Below are 24,147 nucleotides of genomic sequence, written 5' to 3' on the forward strand. Positions count from 1 at the left end.
TCACAGACATCACCTGGCTATGCCTCCTGAGTGTTGGGACTAAAGGAGCATGCCACCATGCCCAGCTTCCACTAAGGTGGTTTAGAAAGATGTGGAGGCCCATTCAAATCCCAAGATAAGTAAACTGAATCCTGGAGGAGGGACCATGGACTCCTTTGTTCTTTATTTAAGCAGGTGACTTGCTGAGCAGCTAAAATCTGAATTGATTGAAGCCATTCTTTGCCAGTGTGACCTCCCGACGCAGCCCTTTATGGTCCAGGATGCAGCCACGGATAGAACTCCCTGTAATAGGAAGGTCTTCCCTGGCAGGGAAGTCAAACAAAAGTCATCTTCACATGAGTGTAATGCAGAGTCGAGTTTAAGCCAAATTCAAAGCTAGGGTGATTGCTAAACAGGCAGAAATAAGGTTACCATGTCACACAGCATTTCTGCTTCTGGATCCGTACTCTTAAAGAGTTAGAATCAGGACTTCAGGGACACACCTATGCTCCCATATTCACACCAGCTATTCTCACAGAGGCCAGAGGTCGGGAGTGATTGAAGCATCTAAAAGATGACGACCAGGGATAGTGTGGTCTGTTGCATGCAACTGGATATTATCCATCATATATATATATAATTTTATTTACATTTCAGATGCCATCCCCTTTCCCCATTTCCCCTCCCTAGAAAACCCCTATCCCATGCCCCCTTTTCCTTTTTGCTTTTATATATTTTAAATGTTAATCAAAGGCTTTATAAGTTTGGTAATGCTCAATCAGAAGTATAACCCAATACCCAACCTAGATATATCAACTATCTTTGACTGGTGGAGACACGTGGACATCTGCCTCCATGCCCCTCCCCTCTCTTTCTCTCTCTTCCTCTCTCTCATCACCTAGCTTCACCCTTCCTGTTAAAATAAAATTTTTTTCTCTCAAAATGCAATTAGAGCATAATTATTCCTAATTGTACCAGTGAAGTACAAGATAGTCCTAATACCCAGTCCATCATTTTGTTGACTAACCAGAACCTCTGTCATCTCTCCTAACTAAAACACTTAGTTCTGAACCTGGTTTTTTTTCTTGGCTTTAGAATGCATGTCAGCTGAAAACCATCCACTCAGATTTTTTCTCTCAAAGTGAATAGCCGGGATTAGCTATGAGACTATAGGTCTTCAACCCCGTCAGAAATCCAGAATGACTGAGTTAACTGAGATTATGGGAAGCACTAAGCATAGCTTCTAAAACTTAGCCAATTTATAGAGACCACTGAACACCTGGAAAGCCCCTATACTACTGAACATTGGAGCATCAAATCTTCAGCCTTCTGGCCCAGAGTCATCTGAGAGACCTTAGTGATGCAGAATTATTAAGGGCTGATTACTTTGTCTAGGCAGATATAATCAGTCGACTATTCTGCAAGTGTGCCCTTTTCTCGACAGTAATTTGTCTGTAGATGGAAAGAAGCAATTCTTGCCTAGTGGCTGTCACTGCACAACTGGAGTAACTCCAAAGATGCTCAATTTCTTCTTAGAATCCATGACAGGAAGCTGTCAGGAGCAGACAGGTCTCTAATCAAAATGAACATTAATATAGACATATTTGTAATGTCAATTCTATGGACTTCTGACATTTTGAAAACCAACTATCCATGTAAGGTAACCTGGACTGTTGTCTGTTAACTCCTCTCAGCTATTTCCAAATAAAATATGGGAAACACCCTAACAATAAACTCAAAGCCCTGAATTTTCTATAGTCCCTTAACTCAAAAGCTAACAGTCCCAAATTAGTTTAAAAGTTAAAGAAGGACTGGTTAATATTGGTCTGTCTTTCTAGGGGAAAGTAGTGGTTTTGTTGGAACAGGGAGGATTAGCTAGGACTTATTGCATAGCCATAACCTATTGGTAGAAATCTGTATAATTAATATCAAGATGAAGTTATAATTTCTTAAATGGTACAAAATTTACTTTGATTTCAAATTTAAGGTTTTCATTGGTATGAGCTTCTTATTGATATAAAAGTAAGATGAATATTGATACTCTCATGGGCATTGTGCCTGTATAACACATTTAGGAATATTATCCATCCTTAAAGAGGAGGATCATGCTAGTTACAAGCCACAGTATAGGCGAACCCTGAAGACACAATGCTAAGTAAAATTTCACAAAAGGATGCTGGGGAAATTCCATGTGTATAAAGTATCTAGATCAGCCAATCCATGGGAACAGAAAGTAAGTAACTGAAGGCCAGGTGTCTAAGGGAAGAGTATGGGAGAGTCATTGTTTATGGGTGTGGGGGCTCTTTTTGTAGAAGATGACCAGAATGGCTTGCACAGCAGTATAAAAACACTCAGCATTTCCAAACTACACACATAAAAAGGGTTAAATGACAAGTTTAAAAACACTGTTTATTACATCGAGATTGGGGCATACACATCACAAAAGCACATGTGGAGGCCAGAGAAGAAGTCACTCAGGCCATCAGGTTCGGTGGCAACTATCTTTACCCCCTCTGAGCCATTTCATCAGGCCCAAATGCCAAGTTTTATATGATAACATAAAAGGAATACATGATATTGTGTGGTGGTTTGCTCAATGTATGACCTGTTGACCAGCCTTCCTGTCCTCTCTGTGGAGCCTGTCAAAACCACAGAATCAAAGGTCCATCCCAGGCCTGTGGAGTCAGGACATGATGTTTCCAACAAGGCTCCAGGTAGTCTCTGCACATGCTTTGAAAGAAGCCTTGTCTGTGCTGGACTATTAGAGGATGCTGTCATTTGACTTTCCAGCTTCTGCTCTTCTCTTTGCCCTTCCTGTCAGGAACCTGTCATTGGCTGAGCTTCAGGAAGGCTGAGCTCACCATCCTGTGCTGATCTCTCTCCTGGCCAGTGACAGGTGGGTGGATGGCTGTGTCATCTGATTCTAGGTCTTGAAACTAAGGGGTTGTCCCTCTAGGGACACCCAATGAGAAATGGAGTCCCCTCCCTTTGGGCACTTTCACACTGAGAAAGATCAGAGAAAATTCTGTCAGAATTTTGGAACCTGAGGGACAGATAGCCAGGTCCTTATAAGACTATGGAGATACCATTAACAAATTTCCAGATCCATGTCATTAGAAGCAGCTCTGGTTATGTGAGATTGGGAGTGAACCTACTATTTAAGAGTGTTTGAATCAGGATTTCCTATTACTTATAGCCCAGGGTCTCTAACTTTACCACTGTTGACATTTAGGGCTGAATAATTTCATTTTTAAAAGTAAATGTGTTTTTTTATATGTACAAAGCAGTATTTCATCATGACATTTTCATACACATATACAACATACTTTTATCACATTCTCCCCCCAACACCTCCTCATTCCCTCTACCCTCTGGTTGCTACTTTTCATTTCTCAAGCTGTCACCCTCTGTCTTTTTGTTGTTGTCGTTGTTTTGTTTTTTAAATCTGATTCGACACATGAGAGAATGCACGCAGTATTTTTCTGAGTCTGGCTTATTTTGCTTAACAGGATGATCCCCAGTTGTATCTGTTCTCCCACAGCAAGCAACATAGTGGCTGAATAAAGGAATAGAGCTCCACTGTGTGCACACACCACGTTTTCCTTATGTATTCATCTGTTGATGGGCATCTTAGCTGTGACTGTTGGGGATAGTGCCAGAATAAGCATGGGTGTGCAGGTGTCACTGTAGCATGCTGACTTAGATTCCTTCAGGTGTATGTCCAGGCGAGGTAGGTATATTTGGGTTTTGTGGTAGTTCTATTTTTATTTTTTGAGAAACTTTCATAGTAGCTGTATTGATTACACTCCCATGAGCTGTGTGTAGTGGGTTAGGACCAAACAATTTATCATTATTAGCAATAACACAAAGGTTCTCAACTTTCTTAATGCTGCGACTCTTTAATACAGGACCCTAACCATAAAATCATTTTCACTGCTACTTCATGACTATAATTTTGCTACTGTTATGGATTGTAATGCAAATAGTTTTGGAGATAGAGGTCTGCCAAATTCTAGATTGTGGGGACTGTCCTGAGCAACTTTACTAGTGTCTCTGGACTCACACATTAGATGTCAGTAGCACCCCCTTCCCCACCCCCCACCCCCACCCCCACAGGTTGAGAACCACTGTAATAATAGACCAATCTCACAGCATTTGTTGTCTTCTGGTAATAACACAATGATCATTAAAATAATATGGACAATGTCTAAAACTATTCTCCCAGTCCAACACAGCTTCAGAAAATCGGCTGAATTGCCTTTCCTACAGCTTCTCGAGTCCTTAAGAGCTTCTAGTAGATACTTTGTAGCAGAACGGCAGTATCTCCTTTTAGAATGGTCCCACCCACTTACTGCTTATCTTTACTTTCCTTGAGACTCTCTTCTGCATCACGTAAAATGAGAATCTTCTTTACTCAAAGAGTGTGTTGGGGGGGGGGGGGATGTCTTTAGAACAATACTTGAGCCTGTAATGTAATATCTCTCTCTCTCTCTCTCTCTCTCTCTCTCTCTCTCTCTCTCTCTCTCTCTCTCTCTCTCTCTGTGTGTGTGTGTGTGTGTTTCTGTGTGTGTTTCACACACACACATGCATGTGCACTGATACACACACACACACACACACACACACTTCTCTTCTCTTCCCCAAAGGCTGGGTCTGATGCTTGTAAGGAAAAGTGCCCATCTGAGTGTTCACTGGGGGTGGGTACCCTAAAGACTCTGAAGAGGCCCCTAGCTGCTGGAATAGCTAGTGCTTTCCTAGCACCCCTCAAAGCCCTCCTGCCATTCCCCACAAAGTCTACCCAAGTCTACCTCTCACCAGTCGTTCCTTCTTCATCTACCGGTGTTTTCACCACTGTCCCACAGAATTCTAGATTGTGGGGACTGCCCTGAGCAAGTTTACTAGTGTCTCTGGACTCACACATTAGATGTCAGTAACACACACACACACACACACACACACACACACACACACCGGACTCCCATTTTGACCACCAAGAATTACTCTCCGGGAGCCACTTCACCCCTGACAGAGATCCACTGAAGTCATCCTATCCTTGTGATCCTGCCTGTGGGCCTTAAGAGGGGGAAATGCTCCTGCCTTCTCCTTGGATGTGTTTGCACGTATTTCAAGGAGCTGAGTAGGTTCAGCTGTGGGAAAAACAAGCACGCCAATTGTTCCCTTCTTTGATGGGGCCGGTGCACTGATAACATAGCTGTAGTTTCCATTTGTTCTTAGGGAGAGTGGCGGGAGGTTTATCTTAACAGATGGCTAAGGTGGATATGGGGTGGAATTTTCCCTGGCAAAGTTAGCATGGTTCATAAAACCTCCAGGCTATTCCTTACTCAAAATTGGAGAGCCTGGCCTGGGCTACAGCAGCCCACAAAAAAAATCCAATCATCACCTCAGAGGACCATGGGTACTGCGGAGTTCACCTGCTAATGCTGGCCCTGAGCAGCCTTTTGTACTGGAGGGACAATACACAGAAGAAAAGAGTTCGAGCCCTCCATATCATGGTTAGAGCTCATGCATCTACAGACCTGAGCAGCAGTGTCAGAGGGCCCTCCAAAGCCTCTCCTGTCTTCTCTCCTTCCCAGGGTTTGCTGACAGAGCCCTCCAAAACCAGCTTTCAGATCCATCTTTTCTCCAAGGCACCTCAAAACGAGCGAGAGGAGAAGACAAATAATAGGATATCTGCTTCAAAGAAAGGTCAGGAGAATGGAAGCATCTGATCACACATGTATGTTGTTCAGTGTCTACCATGTATCAGCCGTGGTACCCTAAGCACCAGGGATGGGCTGCAGTAGGGAGGAAGAGGCCCTGAGGAGGCAGTCGAAGCCCTTGATTCCTCATGATCTACTGGGCATTTATGCAGTAGATGCCCTTTGTTCCCTCCTCTGATACTGGGTAATTATCCCTAATAACATAGTAAACACCCCAGTTTTGGACTCAGCACCCCCATTCAGGCAGCTCATGAATACATTCGGGGCAGAACTTCTGTTGTAGGGCCTTGGTATAATAATAATACAGAATTAGAGAAAGCATTTGTCGAAGCTTTGCAGGGAAAAAGAACTCCGTTTCCCTTCGGAAGAGGGAGTGCTGTTTGCAAAGACCATAGCAGGCCCTGAGGCAACCAGATTCTTTCTAAGAACTTAAGCTAAGAGTTGAGCTGAAGAACAAAGGAAGGCTGAATCAAGAGAGCTATCTTGATCCAGACATATCTGACCACATTCGAATTTTCTTATATTGTGTGTTAATTAAATCTTGTGCGAGCCATTTAAAACTGGATTTTCTCTCCCTCGAATCACAAACTGAAACAGAGATTGCTCTCAAGACAAGGATGCTGCAGTAGTGAACAAGCCTCAGACGTGGGGTTGGTTGAGAAGAGATGATCAAGTCAGAGCAGCTAGGAAGATGGTGACCTTTGCTCAGGAGAAAAAACAAAACAAAACAAAACAAAACAAACCTGGTTACGCTGGGACACAGACCTTACACTGATAGAGCCAATGCTGAGGCAATGCATCTTCCCCAAACTCCCTAATGCTGAGCATCTACCCAGGGCCTTGTGAACGCTAGGCAAGGTGTTCTACCATTTGTGTTAATATGACTAGATTAGGAAGTATCTAGAACCGGTGTTCGTGGGGCGTTTCCAGAGAAGATTGGCATGGAGGCACTAACGGAGAAAGCCTGAACCTGAATAAAAACAGCCCTATTCAAAATCTACAGGCTTGGGCGGAATAAAGCTTGACACGAAGGAAGCCAGGGTATAGGTAACTCCCTTTCTTTTCTTTTTTTTTAAATTATTTATTTATTCTTTTGTATGTGAGTACATTGTAGCTGTCTTCAGACACACCCGAAGAGGGCATCAGATCTCATTACAGATGGTTGTGAGCCACCATGTGGTTGCTGGGAATTGAACTCAGGACCTCTGGAAGAGCAGTCAGTGCTCTTAACCACTAAGCCATCTCTCCAGCCCCTCCCTTTCTTTTCTTGAGCGAGTGTGTCAAAATATGGTTTCAGAAATCCATGGAGGTGAAAGGCATGATGGGAGTAGCCCATGGTGGAAGAGCACGTGGCAGGGATTCCTCACATTGTGGCAGACTGGGAAGCAGGGAAATCGGGCCAGAGGCAGTGTGGGTATAACCTCTAAAGGCCCCTGCCCTCTGTGGCCTAGTTTCTTCTTAGTCAAATCCCTTTCTCCTAAAGGCTTCCTGGCCTTCCAAATAGTACCCCGTCCCCCAAGCTGGGGACCAAGTGTTCAAAACAGGAGCTGGTGGGGGACTTTTCAGATTCAAACTATGACAGTCTCCAGAGCTTGAAGGAGTTTGTTTGGGAGGATGGTTTTGTTTGTTTGTTGTAGCTTCTGGGGATCTATTCGAGGACCTTGTGACCATCAGACAAGTGTCTTACTGCTGAGTGCCGCTTGTGTCCCCTGTGTGGAGAGGTACTACCAGCATGCTTGATGAAGAAGTGCCTCGATTGTACCATACCCAACCTCAGTCTGGACTTTGCCGCTTTATCTATCTGCCACTCATCACAGAGTTTGATACAAGCTAAAATACAAGTATGACAAAAAATATCACTATCAGGTGGCTAAGAGAGGTTAGGCAAAGAAAGCAGGGTTTTTTTTTTGTTTTTTTTTTTTTTTTAAATGTATTTCCTTACGACATTTTCTTTTAAACCTTTATTTATATTTATCATTATTGTGATGTGATGTGTGTGTGTGTGTGTGTGTGTGTGTGTGTGTGCACACTGCATGGTGTGCATATGAAGGTTGGAGGACCACTCTGTGGAGTCCGTTCTCTACCCCTGCCTTCACAGGATACCCTAGTTTCATTTCTGTTGCCATGACAAACGAGCAAGGTGGAGAGGAAGGGATTTATTTCGGCTCACAATTCCAGGTTACCATCATTGAGGGGACCCAAGCAGCTAGTCACACTTCATCCTCAGTTGAGAGCGGAGTGGAGAGAAAAGAATGCACTGAAGCTACCGGCCTGCTCAGCTAGCTTCCTTCTGTTTTATATAGCTCAGCAAACTTTGCCTAGGGTACAGTGCTGCCCACAGTGGGCCAGGTCCTCCTACACCAATTAACAATACAGTTCCTCACAGACACACATGCCAATCTGCTAATCTGATTAGGCAATCTCTCATTCAGGCACTCTTCCCTGGTGATTCTAGATTGTGGCAAGCTGACATTTAAAACATAACCATCGCATATAGGCTTAGAGCAGTAGTTCTTAACCTTAGGTTGTGACCCTCACAAGGGTCACATATCAGATATCTTGCTTATCAAATACCTATGTTATATTCATAACAGTAGCAAACTTACAGTTAAGAAGTAGCCACAAGATAATTTTATGTTCGGCGGTCACCACAACTTGAGGAACTGTATCAAAGGGTCGTGGCATTAGGAAGGTTGAGAAGCGCTGGTTTAGAGGATTAAACTCGGGGTGTCAGGCTTGTGGCCAGCGCCTTTACCCACTGAGCCATCTCATCAGCCCATAAGCTGTCTCTTTAAGTGTGTTGGGTGAAAGAATGGGAAGGCAGCTTGAGACTCTTAGCATCGAGCTCGCCTTCTGCTGTTGTGGGGTTGGATTGATCTAACTCATCCCCAGTCTTCCACATGCATTTCCTCCATCCAGCTGGGAATGGAAGTGTAAAAGCCTGCAGCATGGGACAGTACACATGGCATTTAAAAGCCCCCAGTATATGCTGAATGACAGAATCCAGTCTGCCCATCTGTTGCCCTCCATTCCTGGACTGAGAGACCTCCTCAGTGTCCACTGTAGTATGAGCAGTTAGACATGGCCTAACCCTTTCTCCACCCATGTCTGTTGCAGGAGATGGACAACATGTCTCCCAGGCTGAGAGCCTTCCTCTCTGAACCCATTGGGGAAAAGGATGTGGCCTGGGTGGACGGCATCAGCCGTGAGCTTGCCATCAATTTGGTCACCAAAGGCTTCAACAAGGTGCGGTTTTTTTTTTTTTTTTTCTTCTCTGTCTCCTCTTTCTAACCTGTCTTCCTCTCATCCTGCCAGATGGCAGCCCCTGCCATGTGTCCTAGTGACTGGCCATCAGAGAAAAAAGCTGTCACTTGGCTGGGTGCCACAGACTTCACTGGTGCTGACCCTACATGCTTAGGGGAATCCGAAGCTTGTAGATGATGGGCAAATAGAATTGCGTCTGCAGAGCAGCTGAGACTAGCAGGAACAGGTCAGTGTTCAAACACTCGGGACTTGACAGAGCCAGGTCTGCTACTGAAGTCTGAGACTGATCTGTCAGGATGGATGGCTCATGTGCACTCCCCACCTCGGTCTGTCAGGGCACCAGCATAAGAATGGCATGTTGAGAGCCAGCATCCTGGGAGCTCCACCCTGGTGAGGAGATCAGAGTCATTCTAAGATGCATTCCCAACCCAAGAATGGCCTTAGGGATAGCCAGTGGAGTTGGAGTGTCTAGTGTCCATTGCTATAACAAAATACTCAATCTAGGGACTTTATAAGGAAAGGATTTCTACTTAGCTCAAAATTCTGGAGACTGAAAGTCCAATATAGGATGACATGCGTTTGGCCTCTGGTAAGGACCCTCCCAACCACATGGCAGCATGGCAGGATGGTGCTGTGGGCAGGAGCTGAGATGAGGAGATCACAGGGTGAAACAGAAAGCCAGAGGATAGAGAAAGACCAGTCTGTGCTTTGTTTACTCATCTGTTCTGGCGTGCGGATTAAACTCAGGGAGTTCCATTTGCTAAGCATATGTTCTCCCACAGTCTACACCCCCTCCCCCCAAGGCCCCATTCATGCCCATTTTTGACAAACTGTTCTCTTTAAAACTAATCAGGGTTCCATGTTCCCTTACAAGGGCAATGGCCTTAATGCCCAAGTTATCTCCTGCTAACATAAGAAAAACGTTTAGAGGCCAGGAGCTGCTGTGAGTGTGTGTGTGTGTGTGTGTGTGTGAGAGAGAGAGAGAGAGAGAGAGAGAGAGAGAGAGAGAGAGAGAGAGAGAGAGAGATTGTATTTGTTTTGTGCCCCGATCTAACGGTCTGGGCCATATTTTCCAACTGATGTGCTGCACCGTACCTGCTACCACATATTGTGAATCTCACCCCAAGTTGTCTTGTCGGGAGAGTGGAGCTACGTGGCCGAGGGGACTCCATTCCTGCTTTCCTCCCAGATAAAGGGAAAGGACCAATCCCAAGCAGCTAGTACAGGAGGCAAGTCTGACTAAAGGAGAATTTTACAATTAAATATCCTTTTCTTTAAAGAGATGATCATTCTCTTTCTTTCATTTCTTTTCTTTCTTCTTCTTCTTCCTCCTCTTCCTTCTTCACCACATTAGTTACTTTTCTCCTGGTCATGAACAATTACCTAACACAAAGCAACTTAGGGAAGGGAAGGTTTGTTTTGGCTCACAGTTTAAAATCATACAGTCCTTATGGTGGGGAAGGCATGGTTCATGGCAGTGCAGAAAGCCAGAAAGGAGACTGCCACTGCTCATTTGGCTTTCTCCTTTGCTCACTTTTATTCAGTCTGAGCCTCCACCTGTAGGATGGTGCCACCTACATTCAGTGTGGGTCATCCTGCACTCAGTTAATCTCTCAAAAACAACTTCACAGAGCTAGCCAATGAAAACACAGGTCATAGGGTATTCATTCTCTACCTACAGGGGACCCACGGGAGAGAGGTATCTTTCAGGGCCTTATCCATCCTCTGTTGAAGTGTGACCATCATTTTCTTCCTCTTCTCTCCCCAGGCTGAGTTCTCAATCTTTGTCCTGACAAACATTGCCTCTGGGCCACACTTGCTCATGAAACATTCTTGGCATTTCCCCAGGGGCGCTGGCTCTCTCAGCACCTTTGGGATGTGGCTCCATGGCTGCCCTCGCACCTGCTTGCCTGGGCTCTTCACTCAGCCTCCAGCTCTCTCCCAAGCCACCAGGCTGCTGAACGCACAGGGAACAAGGAGTCACTGGTCTGTGAGGGGGCCCCCAACTCTCTCTGAGCTCTCTAGGGATTCAGTGTGGATAGCACAGATATCTTCCTGCTTACTACTCCGTCTAATCCAGTGGTTCTCAACCTTCCTAAAGCTGTGACCCTTTAATACAGTTCTTCATGTTGTGGTGATTCCCACACCATAACATTATTTTTGTTGCTATTTCATAACTGTAATTTTGCTACTGTTATAAGTCATAATATAAAGATTTCTGTGTTTTCTAACTGGTCTTTGATGGGTCGTGACCCACAGGTTGAGATCCACTGTTCTAGGGCCTTCTCCCCTGCCCTGATGCCAAGCTTTCATCTCTTCATCTGGTGTAAAGAAGGGGGCTGTGTGTGGCCTTCCGAACTTCCCCAGAGCCTTGAAGACACCATGAACTGGTCTATTTCTCATAGACCATGATTCATGATTCATAGGGTGCAGGAGTATGTGTCTGTAGTCTCAATGACCAGGTTAGTTAAGACAGGAGAGTTGTTTCAGCTTATAGATTCAACACAGCGAGGCATGACAAAACAAAACAAAACAAAACAAAACAAAACAAAACAAAACACCATAGGCAGGTAAGCACTGACGGGGTAAAACATTTGCCATGTCTTAGTAGAATCCCCTGAACTCATGCCATAAAGCCTGACATGGTAGCATATCTATAACCCCAGCATTCCTATAGCATCTGGGAAGCAGAAACAGGAGACTCCTGACTTTGACCTTTGACCTCTACACATGTGTGCTATGGCACCTAGATTCCCAGGTACCCTTTCTCTCTGTCTCTGTCTCTCTGCCTCTCTGTCTCTGTGTCTCTCTGTCTCTCTCTCTCTGTCTCTCTTTTACACACACACACACACACACACACACACACACACACACACACACACACACACTTCTCTTTTAAGGAAGAAAACATTAACTATTGACTCACCTGAGCCTTTTCAGGATCTCAGAAGCCAAAAAATGTGACCGGTCTTTCTGGTTCCTCTGCACCTGCTGTTCACTGGGGCAACCCGCTTTGGCCTGAGGACCAAAATGCAAAACGGTAACCATTGGCCCTGTGCCTGCTAAGCCCTGGTCTGCATGAACATGGGCTAAAAATATCAAGCATGCCCTTTAATGCTAAAGCCTTCCCCTAAAAAAAAGAATGTGAGATATCTCGTAACATTTTTATTGATTACATACTGAAATAATATTTTGAAAATATGGGAGAAAATAAAGTATGTTATTGGAATGCCTTTCATCTTTTTCTCTTCTCCCTTATCCCTTCTGTGGCCTCTAGAAGATTAAAATGACTTACATGGATGGCTCATTGACTATTTCTCCAGGGCAGCACTGGTCAAGATTTATCAGTGGTAGGAAAGCGGCTAGGTAGAGAGGAATGACATGTCAATGGAAAAGTCACCATGTGCATGGTGCCAGGCTCACCACAACCGGGCTGGAGCTGTCTCCCTACCCACTGCCACCCACACAGAAAGCCAGACTATAAGCCAGGAGCATCTATGAATCTCCCTCTTCCAGCCTGGGATCCTGAAAATGGCCAGTCTCCTCCGGAAGTCACTTTGTTGTAATCTGAAGAGAGGTTGAGCTCAGGACCAGGAGACCCCAGGGCTTTCAGATGCTGCCTTCTTCATGTCCCCAGGTTCTCAATGCTGACCCACTCAGAAACCCAGATTCTCCTGTCCTCTCTGCTGGCACTGGACCCCGCCATCTGACCTATGAATCCTACAAGAAGCTAGACACTGAAGTTTGGAGGTTACCCTGCGTAGTGTTGTGAGATAAATATAAGGCAATGATAAATACAAGTGGAAGTTGGTGTTTTTAAATAAATAATGTAATAATATGAGCATGTCCTAGAAGCACAAAGAAAAGAGGAGGACCACAACCTGCTGTGGGTTGAGCACCACATTCAGGACTCCGTGCTTTAAGCCTGGAGTGATTGAGAAACACTGAATTGCCACTGGACATCTCTACCGAAGACCGCAGCATGTATGCTTGCTGAGAGGAAACCAGAAAAGTCATATAGTCATGGCAGTGTCTTACAACAATGGGGGTGCCCTCTGTACTGGCACTTGGGGACTGCTAACTGAAGGCAAGGGAAAGTGCTGGAAGCTCCTCTCTGTCTGACAAGGCCGGGTGCCATGATGAAAGTTTAACATTTTAATGAGTGCAGACTAGGGCCAGCTACCTAGTTTTCAGAGCCCAGTGTGAAGTGACATTTTGTTTAACCATGTCACAGCGTCTCACTTCCCAGCCTTTCGGCTAGGGTCAAGTGTAAGTGTATTAAGTACTAAGACAGTGGCAGCAGAGCATTAAAAAAGGAGCCCATGGCTGCTTTGTGTGCAGAGCCCCAGGATCCGCCTCTGGTGCAGATTCAAATTGCTGCAATTTAACAAGGACACTAGTCATGAGAGACCAGTTCACTCAACTTGGGGAAGACCCTGGCAGAGTTTCCCTGTGTGAACTTGGAGTTGGGACAAGTCTGCCCTTGAGCCACCATCTGTTACTACAAATGTATGTCTCAGGCTTTGGCATAGCCACTGGCCAGGGTAATGGATAGAAGCTCCTGCCTGCGATGTCTGTGTTTCTATACCACCCTTCTTGCCTCGAGGTTTCAGATTAGGGATTCATTTTCTGGAGTTAGAAAACCAAAAAGGCATTGAACAAGACCAAGATGAGAGCCATGAACTCCTCCCCTCATCCGGGAGCAGTGTAAAACCCTGGAGGGTAAAGCAAGAAGATGGGTAAGGCCATCTCTGTACTCTCTGGAAGATGCCAGCGTGGGACTCCAGGGAAAGCCCAGAAGGACGGAGGGTCAGATTGCAACTTGGCTCAGAGACCCAGCTGCCTGCCACGTTCCTGGAAAGCTTGCCTGTGTCCCGCCTGCCATGCATTCCTGGGCTTCCTAGCTGCTTAGGCCTGTGGGCTGCAGAGGCTCTGATTACCACACCAGCCGATGCCATGGGCAGCCTCAAAAACAGGCAGAGGATTCCTTCACCTCCAGACCGGACTACAGATGGCTAGAATGTGGATGAGCAGGGTAGACAGAGGTGGGAGTGTCAACCTCTCCAGTGTCTCTTGTTTGGGACACCATCTCAACTCTTGAGAATAAATGGATTGGATGAGTATATGTTAGCTATCTGCAGCATTGGGTGGCCTGGCAAAGTGTTCAAAGCATCACTTGCTATGTGTCAGGTTTTCCTCCTGGTGCTGAGGACCAAATCACAGACCTTGTGCTTGCTAGAGGAGAACTCTGCTGCAACTTGTTACTAAACTCATGGATGTTTCTTCTCCGGGGAAGCTCTAGGTGTATCCTGCTGTGCTCACCTGAGCTCCTCCACAAGCATCACACCGGCCTCAGGGAACATTCATTCAGTGAATGCCAGTGACTTAAAATCCGGATTTAAAACCATCTCGGCAAAATTCACCAGTGAAAACAGGAAAATACTGATTAAGAATGAGATTATGTTAGACACTGGGTTTTGTTTTATTTTTTTTTAATACAGTTGTACCTTAAAATCACTACAAGTACATAGCTTCTTTCTGCTTTCAACAACTAGACAATATCTAAAAATAAACCCTGAGGTGTGTGTATTTGGTAGTGTGTGTATTTGTGTGTGTGTGTTTGTGTGTGTGTGTGTGTGTGTGTGTTAGCTCTGTGGCAGTCTTTGCTTAGTATGTACAAAGCCCTGGGTTTATCCCAGCTCCACAACAAATAAATAAAACCTACAAACTCTAATGCTTTAGCACCTTTTGTGACTAGGATTCAGCTTTTATTTAATTTCATATATATATATATATATATATATATATATATATATATATATGAGCTTTGTTTTCTGTAATGAAAGTCAACACACAACCAACAGCATGTTTTCCTGGAAAGAGCCTAGAACTTGAAGTTGTGGGTGGATGCCAGATCTCCATTCCAGGATGGAGAGCCCCCAAACCATGCCCCAGAGACATATGTACACTGTGACTGGAAATCTAACCTCTGTCATGTATCTCCATTCATGGTCCTGTTGTCTTCTTGATCATAACAGGCTGAAGTTGTAAAAGCCGTGGAGGGATAAGCAGACAAAGAGCTCAAAACAGAAAAATTGCTATGGAACCCAGAATCGGGGTGCACTTAATATACACATACATGTGTATGTGTATATGTAATGTATAATGTATATACTCTTCTATGTGTTTTACATTTTGTGTGTGTGTGTGTGTGTGTGTGTACACATAAGTGCACACACAGCAGCTGGAGTGCAGTGTTAGTGCCTTGCTCTATCATCCTGTTTCTCTTTCTTGAAACAGTCTTCACTGAATCGGTAGCTAGGCAGTTGACTGGCAAGTTCCAGCAATCTCTGACCACACAGTGTTGGGGTTGGAGGTACATGCATGACCACAGCCAACCTTTTATGTGGGTACTGGGGACTTGAACTCAAGTCCTTGTGCTGGCACAGAATGTTCTTATTCATTGAGCCATCTCCCCAGTCTCTAATTTTTTTTTTTTTTTTTTTTTTTTTTTTTGTAAGTTAGCCTACAAAATAACAGCTTCTGTGGTGGTGTTTTCATTCATCCGTGCCATTATACTTTGCTCATTTTTTTTTTTTTTTTTTAGTACACCGACATCTTTGGGAATATTATTATCAGGAGTTTCCAGAGAAACAGGACCAGGAGATTATATATAATTATTAGAGGAGATTTGTTTGTTATTTATTTTCACTCAATTAGAGGCTCCACCTCAGCTGTCTACAGACTGTGGAGACAGGGAAATTGGTAGCTTGCTGCTCAGTCCAAGAAGCTGAAAAGCTCATTCAGAAAGGGGACTGGGTGGGGGTGGGGCGGGGCAGTACTGCAGCTCCAGTTTGAGGCTGGAAAGAGAGGGTCAAGGTTGAGCATGATTTATACCACCTGTGCTGTTCCCACGGGCATGACTCTCCAAGGCATTCTTGTCTTCCCTTGCCTTCCCATTTAAAACACACTCGTGTCCAGGTCTACAGGGCAGGGCAGGGCGATGCTGGGCCTCCGGCTTTTGAATTCTCCTTTCTGCTGAGTGACTGAGATCACACAGGTAGTTTGCAAGGGCAAATGAATGCTAACATGCCCTTTGCCTGCCAGCCACACCTACAGTGCTTCTCATTTGAGACCCTCATGATTGCTTCTTTTAGGGAAACTGGGGAAGATGCTACTGGCATCCAGGGGATAGAAAACAGAGATGTTTTTTAACATCCTGCAGTGGATAGGACAGTCCCCGTGATGTAGAATTGACCACCATGCTAGTAGTGTTGAGAGAACAATGGGCCAGGGAGTTATACTATAGCTTAGCTTTGTGTGTATTTTGAAGAAGGAACTACTTGGGCTGCAGAGGTAACTCAGTGGTAGCGTACTTGCCTAGCACTTGCAAGGCACTGGGTTTAGTCCACAGTGTGGACATACACATCACCACCACCAACAACAAAGGGAAGAGAAAAGAAAACATTAAATAACAGACCTAAAAGGAGTTCAGAGTACAGTAGTCACCCATTCCCTGTCCTCCCAGCATGCTCTGGAAGCCTACTAGAAATGGAAATTCTTGGGTTCTACCCTAGTTTAAGATACTGAGTCAGGAAGTTGTCTTTCATAAGATCCCAGGAAATGTCTTCAATTTTGAGGACAAGGCCTACTTGTCACTACAGGATGACAGTCCCTAGACCAGAGGGACTGGCCTCTGAGAGAGTCCTGTGATTAACTTGACCTCACCTTTCCCCAAGGCCTTGTGATGAACTGGCAGTCTCCCTCCTGTCTGACCCACACCCAGCCTTTGATTGTCACCTGAGTAGGGATGGGGGGAGGGCCAGGCACATCTGAGTGGGATTCTGATAACCCTCTGTCTTCCTCCCTCCTGCCCCTCTTCCCAGGCCTATGTCCTGCTGGGACAGTTTCTTTTGATGCACAAGAATGAAGCAGAGTTCCAGAGGTGGATCATCTGCTGCTGTGGTGCTACCGAGTGTGAGGCCCGCCAGAGCTCCACCTGCCTGAAGGAGTGGTGTGCCTGTTTCCTGTAGACACCCTGGTCCTGCGGTGCTAACCCAGATAAAGGGTTCCCATGCTACTACACACAACCTCCAAGTTGTTATTTGTGTCTCTAATATATTTCCTGTGTATGTGTCTGTATGTGTGTGTGTGTGTGTGTGTGTGTCTGTATGTGCGTCTTTGCATATGCATGTGTGTGATATACCCACACGTATGTGTATGTGCCTGATGTATACAGTTTGATGGGGAAGGGTTGCTGATTGACACCAAAAGTTAACCTAGTTGTCTTTCTTGATTGTTTTCCAACATTTTTTTTTTTTTTTTTGAGACAAGGTCTCTCACTGAACTTGGAGCACACCAATTAGGCAAGGCTAGCTGGCCATTAAGTACCAGGAATGCTCTTATCTCTAGACCTGTGACACCAGACCCAGGTTTTGTTTGATGTGGGTGCTAGGGATACAAACTCTAGTCATTGTGTCAGTGTGCCAAACAATTTCCTGTTCAAACTATCTCCACACTTTTTACAATACACACACACACACACACACACACACACACACGTGCACACACAAGCACTATTTATTTGTTTGTTTGTTTATTTATTTATTTATTCAAGATGGAGGCTCCATCTTTAATCCAGGCTGGCCTGTAACCTCAGCAGGCCTCAAAATTCCAAGTTGTGATTACAGGTATGAGTCACCGAGCATGGCTTTTCCCGGCTTTGTGATGCATGAGAATCTTAAGAAGGGTTTATGAATGTAATAAAATAATAAAAACCCAAATTCACCTTGAAACACACTCAGAAACAGCCATCAGTTGCTTTAGATGAGTATAATACCAAATTGCTCTCTCCAAAAGTTATGTGACGCTCTGTATAGCTTTTTAAACGAGCATTAGCGTTCCATTTAGTGCCTTGGTCACCCATTGCTGTATAGCAAGTTACCCCAATGCAGAGCAGCTTAAAATAAAGGGCCAATTCTATTCTAGGTGGGGTACCCCACCTGACAATCAGACTCTGAAATAGGATAGGAAGGACGGCCAAGAGAGCAACTGTGCTGTGCGAGTCTAGAAAACTGAGTTTACGCCCCAGAGCCCACACAAAGGTGGACGGAGCCACAGAATTTCCAAAAGCTGGCCTGGCGCTGCACACAGGTGATGTCAATACCTATTCAAAAGTATGAAATACATCAAACTTGGATTTTTCATTCTGGAGCTTTTCAGATTGAAGGGTTTTGATTTAGAAATATAAAAATCATCTTAAATCTGAACTCTAATGTTGGAAACGCCTCTCTGATCTAAGTATTTTGGATTCTTAACCTATGTATATGGTCCTGAGGGACAGGATCTTGGAGGTTATTCAGCTGGCTGGTGTTGTCTGGATGTCTCATGAGGTCATAAACTGTTAGGTAAGTAGTAGCTTTCTCTGGGACTAGGAGGGACGACCCGTTTCCAAAGAGGCTCCTTCATGTAGCTGTTGGCTGAAGGCCTCATTTACTCACCAGAACTTCCAGGGGGCTGCTGGGACAGGGAGTCAGACAGAAAGAAAACACAAAGACAGAGAGAATCCCACCCTGCTTCCTGTGGCCTAGCTTCTGACTCATCCCTTCTGCCTGATTTCATATTGTGCACTTTAGAGGCAAGTCATTAAGTATCCTAAGAACAAGAATCCCTCCTCCTTGAAACAGCAAAGAATGCAGATATGTCTTTAAGGCCTTCACTGTTGGAGTTTTTAGGTAGAACTCCACACAGAGTCTTTTAGTGTGGTACTGCCTCTCCACAGACATCCCCTCCCCCACCTCCAGCTCCCAACGGCTACGAGATGAATTTCTGTCAAAGTTGTGGCTTTTCTAGAAATCCATAGAAATGGAATAACGCAGTGTGTAGCCTTTTGAGATTGGCTTTTTAGATTTAGCATAATTCATCTGATGCTAATCTCCTATACAGGCTTTTTAAACCCCAAAAGGTTTTATTCAGTGTTGTTGGTGCCTTTTCCTGTGGGCATCTGCTCTTCCAGGGAAGTTCAACAGTTTCTCCTAGGGAGTACAACACCCACTCTGCTGAGGGTCTTTCTGGCTCCAGGGGCAGGACCAGCCTTTAGAGGTAGGAGAAGGAACCATGCAGTTAACAAGCAGGGGGACATGAACACTTGAAGTTGATGGGAAAACAGTGTCCTTGTCGTCTCCATAGGAAAGCTCTGAGACAGGCACCCCATTAGGGCCAGACCCCATTTTCTCTTTACTATCCTGTATTTATACCCTTCTCTTCACACCCACACCCCTGTCTGTGATTCCTGAGACCTCTCCTTAGTGTTCTTTCTCTGTTGCTGTGATGCAGTATCTTGGCAAAGGCAACTGAAGAGAAAAAGGGTTTATTTGGTTCACAGGTCCAGGTTACAGTATATCTAGAAAGGACTGTCACAGCATCGAGAGCTCCAGCTGGTTGTATTGTACCCACTGTCAAGGACAGAGCAATGTATACATGCCACTTCGGTTCTCCACTTAAATAGTCTAGGGTCCCAGCCAGAGAGCAGGTCTTCCATCTCCATGAACACAATCAAGAAAATCCCCCACAGGCATTCCCGGCAGCTTACTTCCCAGGGAGTCTAGCTTCTGTCAAGTTGACAATTAAAATTAACTCCCAAATATTCAAATTTAGTGTCCAAGTCTGCTTCTAAGACAGTCATTTAATTTTAACAGGAGGAAGAAAAGTAGAATTGAAAAAAAAAGACTGAGTTTTGCTCAATTCCTTTCATCATTAGACACAGTGACCCAGCTCTAAATCAAGATCTTCCAGACATGAGGATGAAGTTCAACGGTGGAGTGTTCGCCTAACATATTTGAGGCCTTGGTTTGAGGCCCATCAAGAAAATTGATTTTCTTAGTTAAAAAATCTGAAGCATAGGGCTCAAAAGACAGTTTGGCAGTTAAGAGCACTGATTTCTCTTCTAGAGAACCAAGTTCAATTCCTAGCACCCACATAGCAGTTCTCAACTATCTAATTGTAGTCCTAGGGGATCCAATGACCTCTCTGGCAACTTCGGGTACTAGGCATGTATGTGGTACACATATTTACATGCAATCAAAACACTCAGACATATAAAAATAAAATTAAAAAATCTAAAGTATAACATGGAAGGAGAAAAGTATCTTTGGGTTTAAACCCCAGTTTTAAATGATAGATGATGTGAGTTCCCACATCTTTTGACTTTTATAGTCAAAAGAACTCTCTATTTAATTTCTTCCTCAATTCACATTTTTATAGGCTTTTATTGATACTTCCAATCTGTTTAAGTTTTATAACATTTACACTCTTCCCAAAATCATAATCCCTGTTGTATCTTTCAGAGCTTATCATCAATTTTTGTTAGTGCCAGAATCTTTGAGGCCACAGCTTTGTCACCTCAGATTCTTTGGTGCTCCTCTGAGTTGTCCTGTATCTGTCAGCACAGGCAGGGCTGTACTGCTAGAACCATCTCAACAGTCTCTGTGACTTAGCCAGCAAAGGTTGACTTCTCTCTCATGCTACATGTCCAGTACATATCATCAGGAGAACTGCCCCCATAATTACTCTGTGACTCAGGTGGAGGCATAGCCCCTCTCCATGCAAACATTCCCATGATAATCACAACAGAAAGCAGCCAGGACAAGCACCTCCCTAGAAGTCCCACATCCTTCACACACTCATATCTCATTGTCCAGAGCATGTCACATGATCCCTCAACTCTAAAGGGGGTAGGTCTCTTCAGAGGAAATGAGAAAGTATAAAGATCACACTGACCAAAAACAATAACATCGATTAAGCTCTTTCTTTTTTTCCCAGAATACTTCATTGATGCTGGACTTTCTGAAGTCAGAACATGTTAGGATATGTCAACTGCAGTCTGCCTGCTCTAGCTCTCTTCCTTTGTTTTCCCCAAGGAGAGAGCAGAAGTTACACAGCTCTGCCTTCTGAGAGATCAGGTCCTGACTACCCAGTCTGCCCTCGATCCCACTTCATAGCCCACCCACCCTTGGGCTAATTTTCCAGTGGTGGTCATGTGTTTAGAAGTCAGTCATTTTGGAAGACAGGAGCCCATTTCCTCCAAAGGAAAAGAAAAGGCAGTTTTCTCTTGGTCTATTCCCACTTCCCCTGACACTGTTGAAACTCATCCCTTGGGCCAGCGATGTGTAGAATCATAGTGGTGGTAGAGAGACAGAAAACCTGTAGGATACAAGGTCTTAAAAACCAGAGAACCTGTCCAGAGGGATCTTATATATTAACAGCAAGAGCGGCTTTTCCCTGTAGAATATGATTTGTAAGATATCAGAGTGAACACTGTTCCCCCAAACTTTACACAAGACAAAAAGTTTCCTCCATCACTCATTCATTACCTTGTACTGATTTTCTTGTTTTCTTCCTAGAAAATATTAATGGCCTAATTTCTTCAGTAAAAGGATTGGCCTCTAGTCTTCACTTCTGTTAGAATCTTACCTTTGTCACAGGAATCTTGCACTCCCTCTCTCCCTTCAGAGGCAAGAAGTGATTCCCCTCCAGTTGACTTACACAAATGACTGTGTGACTTGCCTTGGCCAATGTCCCAGCACCACACCTGTCCTGAAGACCCTCCCATGTTAACATCTACTCTCTTGTGCCTCTGCAGACACCCAGAAAAGAGCTACTGCATTAAGTAGTCATTGTCCCATCTTCTTGGGCCCCTGAAGGAATCTCAGGTGGGTTTGAGCTTACCCTAACCCTCGGCAAGGATCAAAGACCAGCTGCCCATATGGCCCTGTGTAGACCAGTCAGCTCTCCAGTCCACAAGGATAAAGGCTTGCAATTTATGACCAATAGTGTGTGGGGCAGTTTGCTCTGCAGTAATATCCAATTGACACCTTCCTTCTAGTCTCTAATGACTGACCCTACCCTACCAAAGTCCAAACACTCCTTTACCTGAAGAGCCCGGAGCAGGTAAAAGAATACTCTTTTCAGAGCTAGTCAGATATGGGTGTGAGTTCTGCCTCTGCTGAGCACGACCTCATGCTGGGACAATTTCACTAAGCCTCAGGTTCCTCCATAAAACAAGGGGAAGACAATAATCTTAATGTTGCTGCCTCACAAAGTGGATCAGTCAAATAGCCTGTGTAAATTGCATGGTTCAATTAGAATGAAGTAAAACTATTGTCTCTGGTCTCCTTGGAGCTCTAATCTCCTAAGGGCTTGGTCCCCTCATGGCCCTCAGAAAAGAATAAACAGCTGTGTGCTAGCAGAGGGCGCAACGAGCAATTTATTTGATCCAGGTGAGGCCTTTTCTGGCCTACGAGTCCAGGACACCACCCGACTCTTTGGCCCTGCATACTCTTTAATGTGTGGGAAGAAAAGATAGCAAAGGAACATCAGACATATTCAGATTTTAATTGTGACTTTGTGGACTCATATTACTCCTCCCGACCCTGGTCCCAAAGGTGTATTAGGGACACACCCAAAGTGGCTTACCTGCAAGTCCTTAGCCCAGCCAATGGAATATCTCGGCAGGGTGCTGAGTCTGTGATTTGGGAAGGGTGTTGTCTGAGAGATTTGACCAGCATCTGAAGCAGTAGTAAGATATCTTTGAGGTAGAAAACTTTTCCCTTTCTCTTGGCCCTGGATCTGGAATGTGAGTTTGGTCAGGAATCAATGATTTTGATTAGAATTTATCAAGTGTCTAAGGTTCAAAGCACGGTTAGGGCTGAGGTCAGAGTTTCTGGCTTCCTAAAGCTATATAGCAATGAGGGATGAATGAGCGTTGGAGGGTAGCCCAGCAAAGGCTTAATATAAACCCTTATCCCCCAAATAATCCTAAAACAAAGTCCTAGGGGGTGGAAATGTGAGGGGTACCCCAGGAAATATAGGTCAGAGCAGGAACATAACCAGAAGGGAAAGCAGCCAATAAAGAGGCCCTGCCACTATTTATCATCGTGGACAGGAAAAGCTTACCCCTGAAGGGCAATTCTGGCAGCTGGAAGAGAGCCAGCAGGTAATGTGACTCCACCTTGGGGTATCCACACACAATCACCAGTCACTGGTGGGTGGCTGATCCCAGGAACTGAGCTGCTCACTGGGGAAATGCACCCCACTGGAAAGGCAGTGGCTGGCCACTGCCAGGAAATACGGGGTGAGGAACACGGCAGGCACCAGAAGCCCCTGCCTCAAGCGTGTTATGGAGACAATGGGACTTAACTTTGAAACAGAATCCATCCCTTGCCACAAGTTTCATTATCTTCGTGAGGCCTTCCCTTGGCCCAGCTGGGTTTCTGCAAGATGGCTATGAATGTGTCTATTCACACACTAGGAAGATGGAGACTCCGGGGACCTGCTCAAAGCTCTATTTGCAGTGGCCCTGACAGCCAAAATATTACAATGGAGAGTGCTGTGTCTTGTCAGTCAAAGGAAGTGACATTTTGAGCTTAATGTTCAAAGGGAAGTCCCACTTGAATAAGCTGAAGATGGGGATGAGAGAAGGGGAGAAAAGGGGAGAGAGTAAAGGGGAGGGGTAGAGTGGGCCATAGGTAGGGGGAGGCACAAACAGCTGACTCACTCCAGGTCTTTCTAAAGACAAAGCTGTGCTTGCTATCTGCAAAACTCCCTTTGTGGTGAGAGCTTACTGGTGATTAGAAATGCTCTCGGGGACACTAGGGTAGCCTTCACGGGGACAGACAGAAATTTGAATGGGTGATGATGTCACAATGTGATAAAGGGAAAGAGGTGAGTCTAAGAGTATCAGATGGCTGAAGAGAAACTCTGTGACAGCAGGAAGAGCCTGTGCAAAGGCCCTGGGGTGTGAGTGCAGCTGATGAGTCCAAGGGAAGGAATGAGGAAGGCAGAAAGAAAACTAGAAACTGATTGGGAAGGGCCTGGTTGTTCATTGGTGGGACTTTGGCATTCAGGCAGGTTGAGATAGAAATCTACTGCAGGGTCACATGATTTGCTGTGCCTCAGACGGACCACTATGTGGTGTTGACAGTCTGTAGGCCAAGAGTGAAAAAGTTTCCAGTGAGCCTGGGAGAGATGATAGGGTGAAGAGTGGGATGACGTAACAGACTTGTGGAATGGGTGAGATTTTGGATCCATGCTTAAGGTTGATCTCCTAGGTGGGTTAAAGGGCAAGGGCATCAGGATCTGCTGAAAAGACAGAGCAGCCAGCAGATTGGATGAGCTCCCAGGGTGG

General features: G+C 45.0%; 1 protein-coding gene across 5 annotated transcripts in view; it reads left to right on the forward strand.

The window, feature by feature from the left end:
* Positions 1-17,053, forward strand: part of Banf2 (BANF family member 2) — a 42,060-nt gene extending 25,007 nt beyond the window's left edge. For 3 of the 5 annotated variants that reach the window (XM_034496707.2, XM_076928290.1, XM_076928289.1), the window contains 2 exons: positions 8,817-8,945; positions 16,850-17,053. In XM_034496707.2, coding sequence (XP_034352598.1) covers positions 8,820-8,945; positions 16,850-16,996 — 273 coding nt within the window. In that variant the 5' untranslated portion in view covers positions 8,817-8,819 and the 3' untranslated portion in view covers positions 16,997-17,053. Of the gene's footprint in view, positions 1-5,573; positions 5,686-8,816; positions 8,946-16,849 lie in introns of all 5 variants that reach the window. The other 2 variants (XM_076928291.1, XM_076928292.1) reach the window with 1 other exon arrangement.
* The last annotated feature ends 7,094 nt before the right edge of the window (positions 17,054-24,147 follow it).

Source organism: Arvicanthis niloticus, chromosome 2 (genome assembly GCF_011762505.2).
Source record: "Arvicanthis niloticus isolate mArvNil1 chromosome 2, mArvNil1.pat.X, whole genome shotgun sequence".
Taxonomy (NCBI): domain Eukaryota; kingdom Metazoa; phylum Chordata; class Mammalia; order Rodentia; family Muridae; genus Arvicanthis; species Arvicanthis niloticus.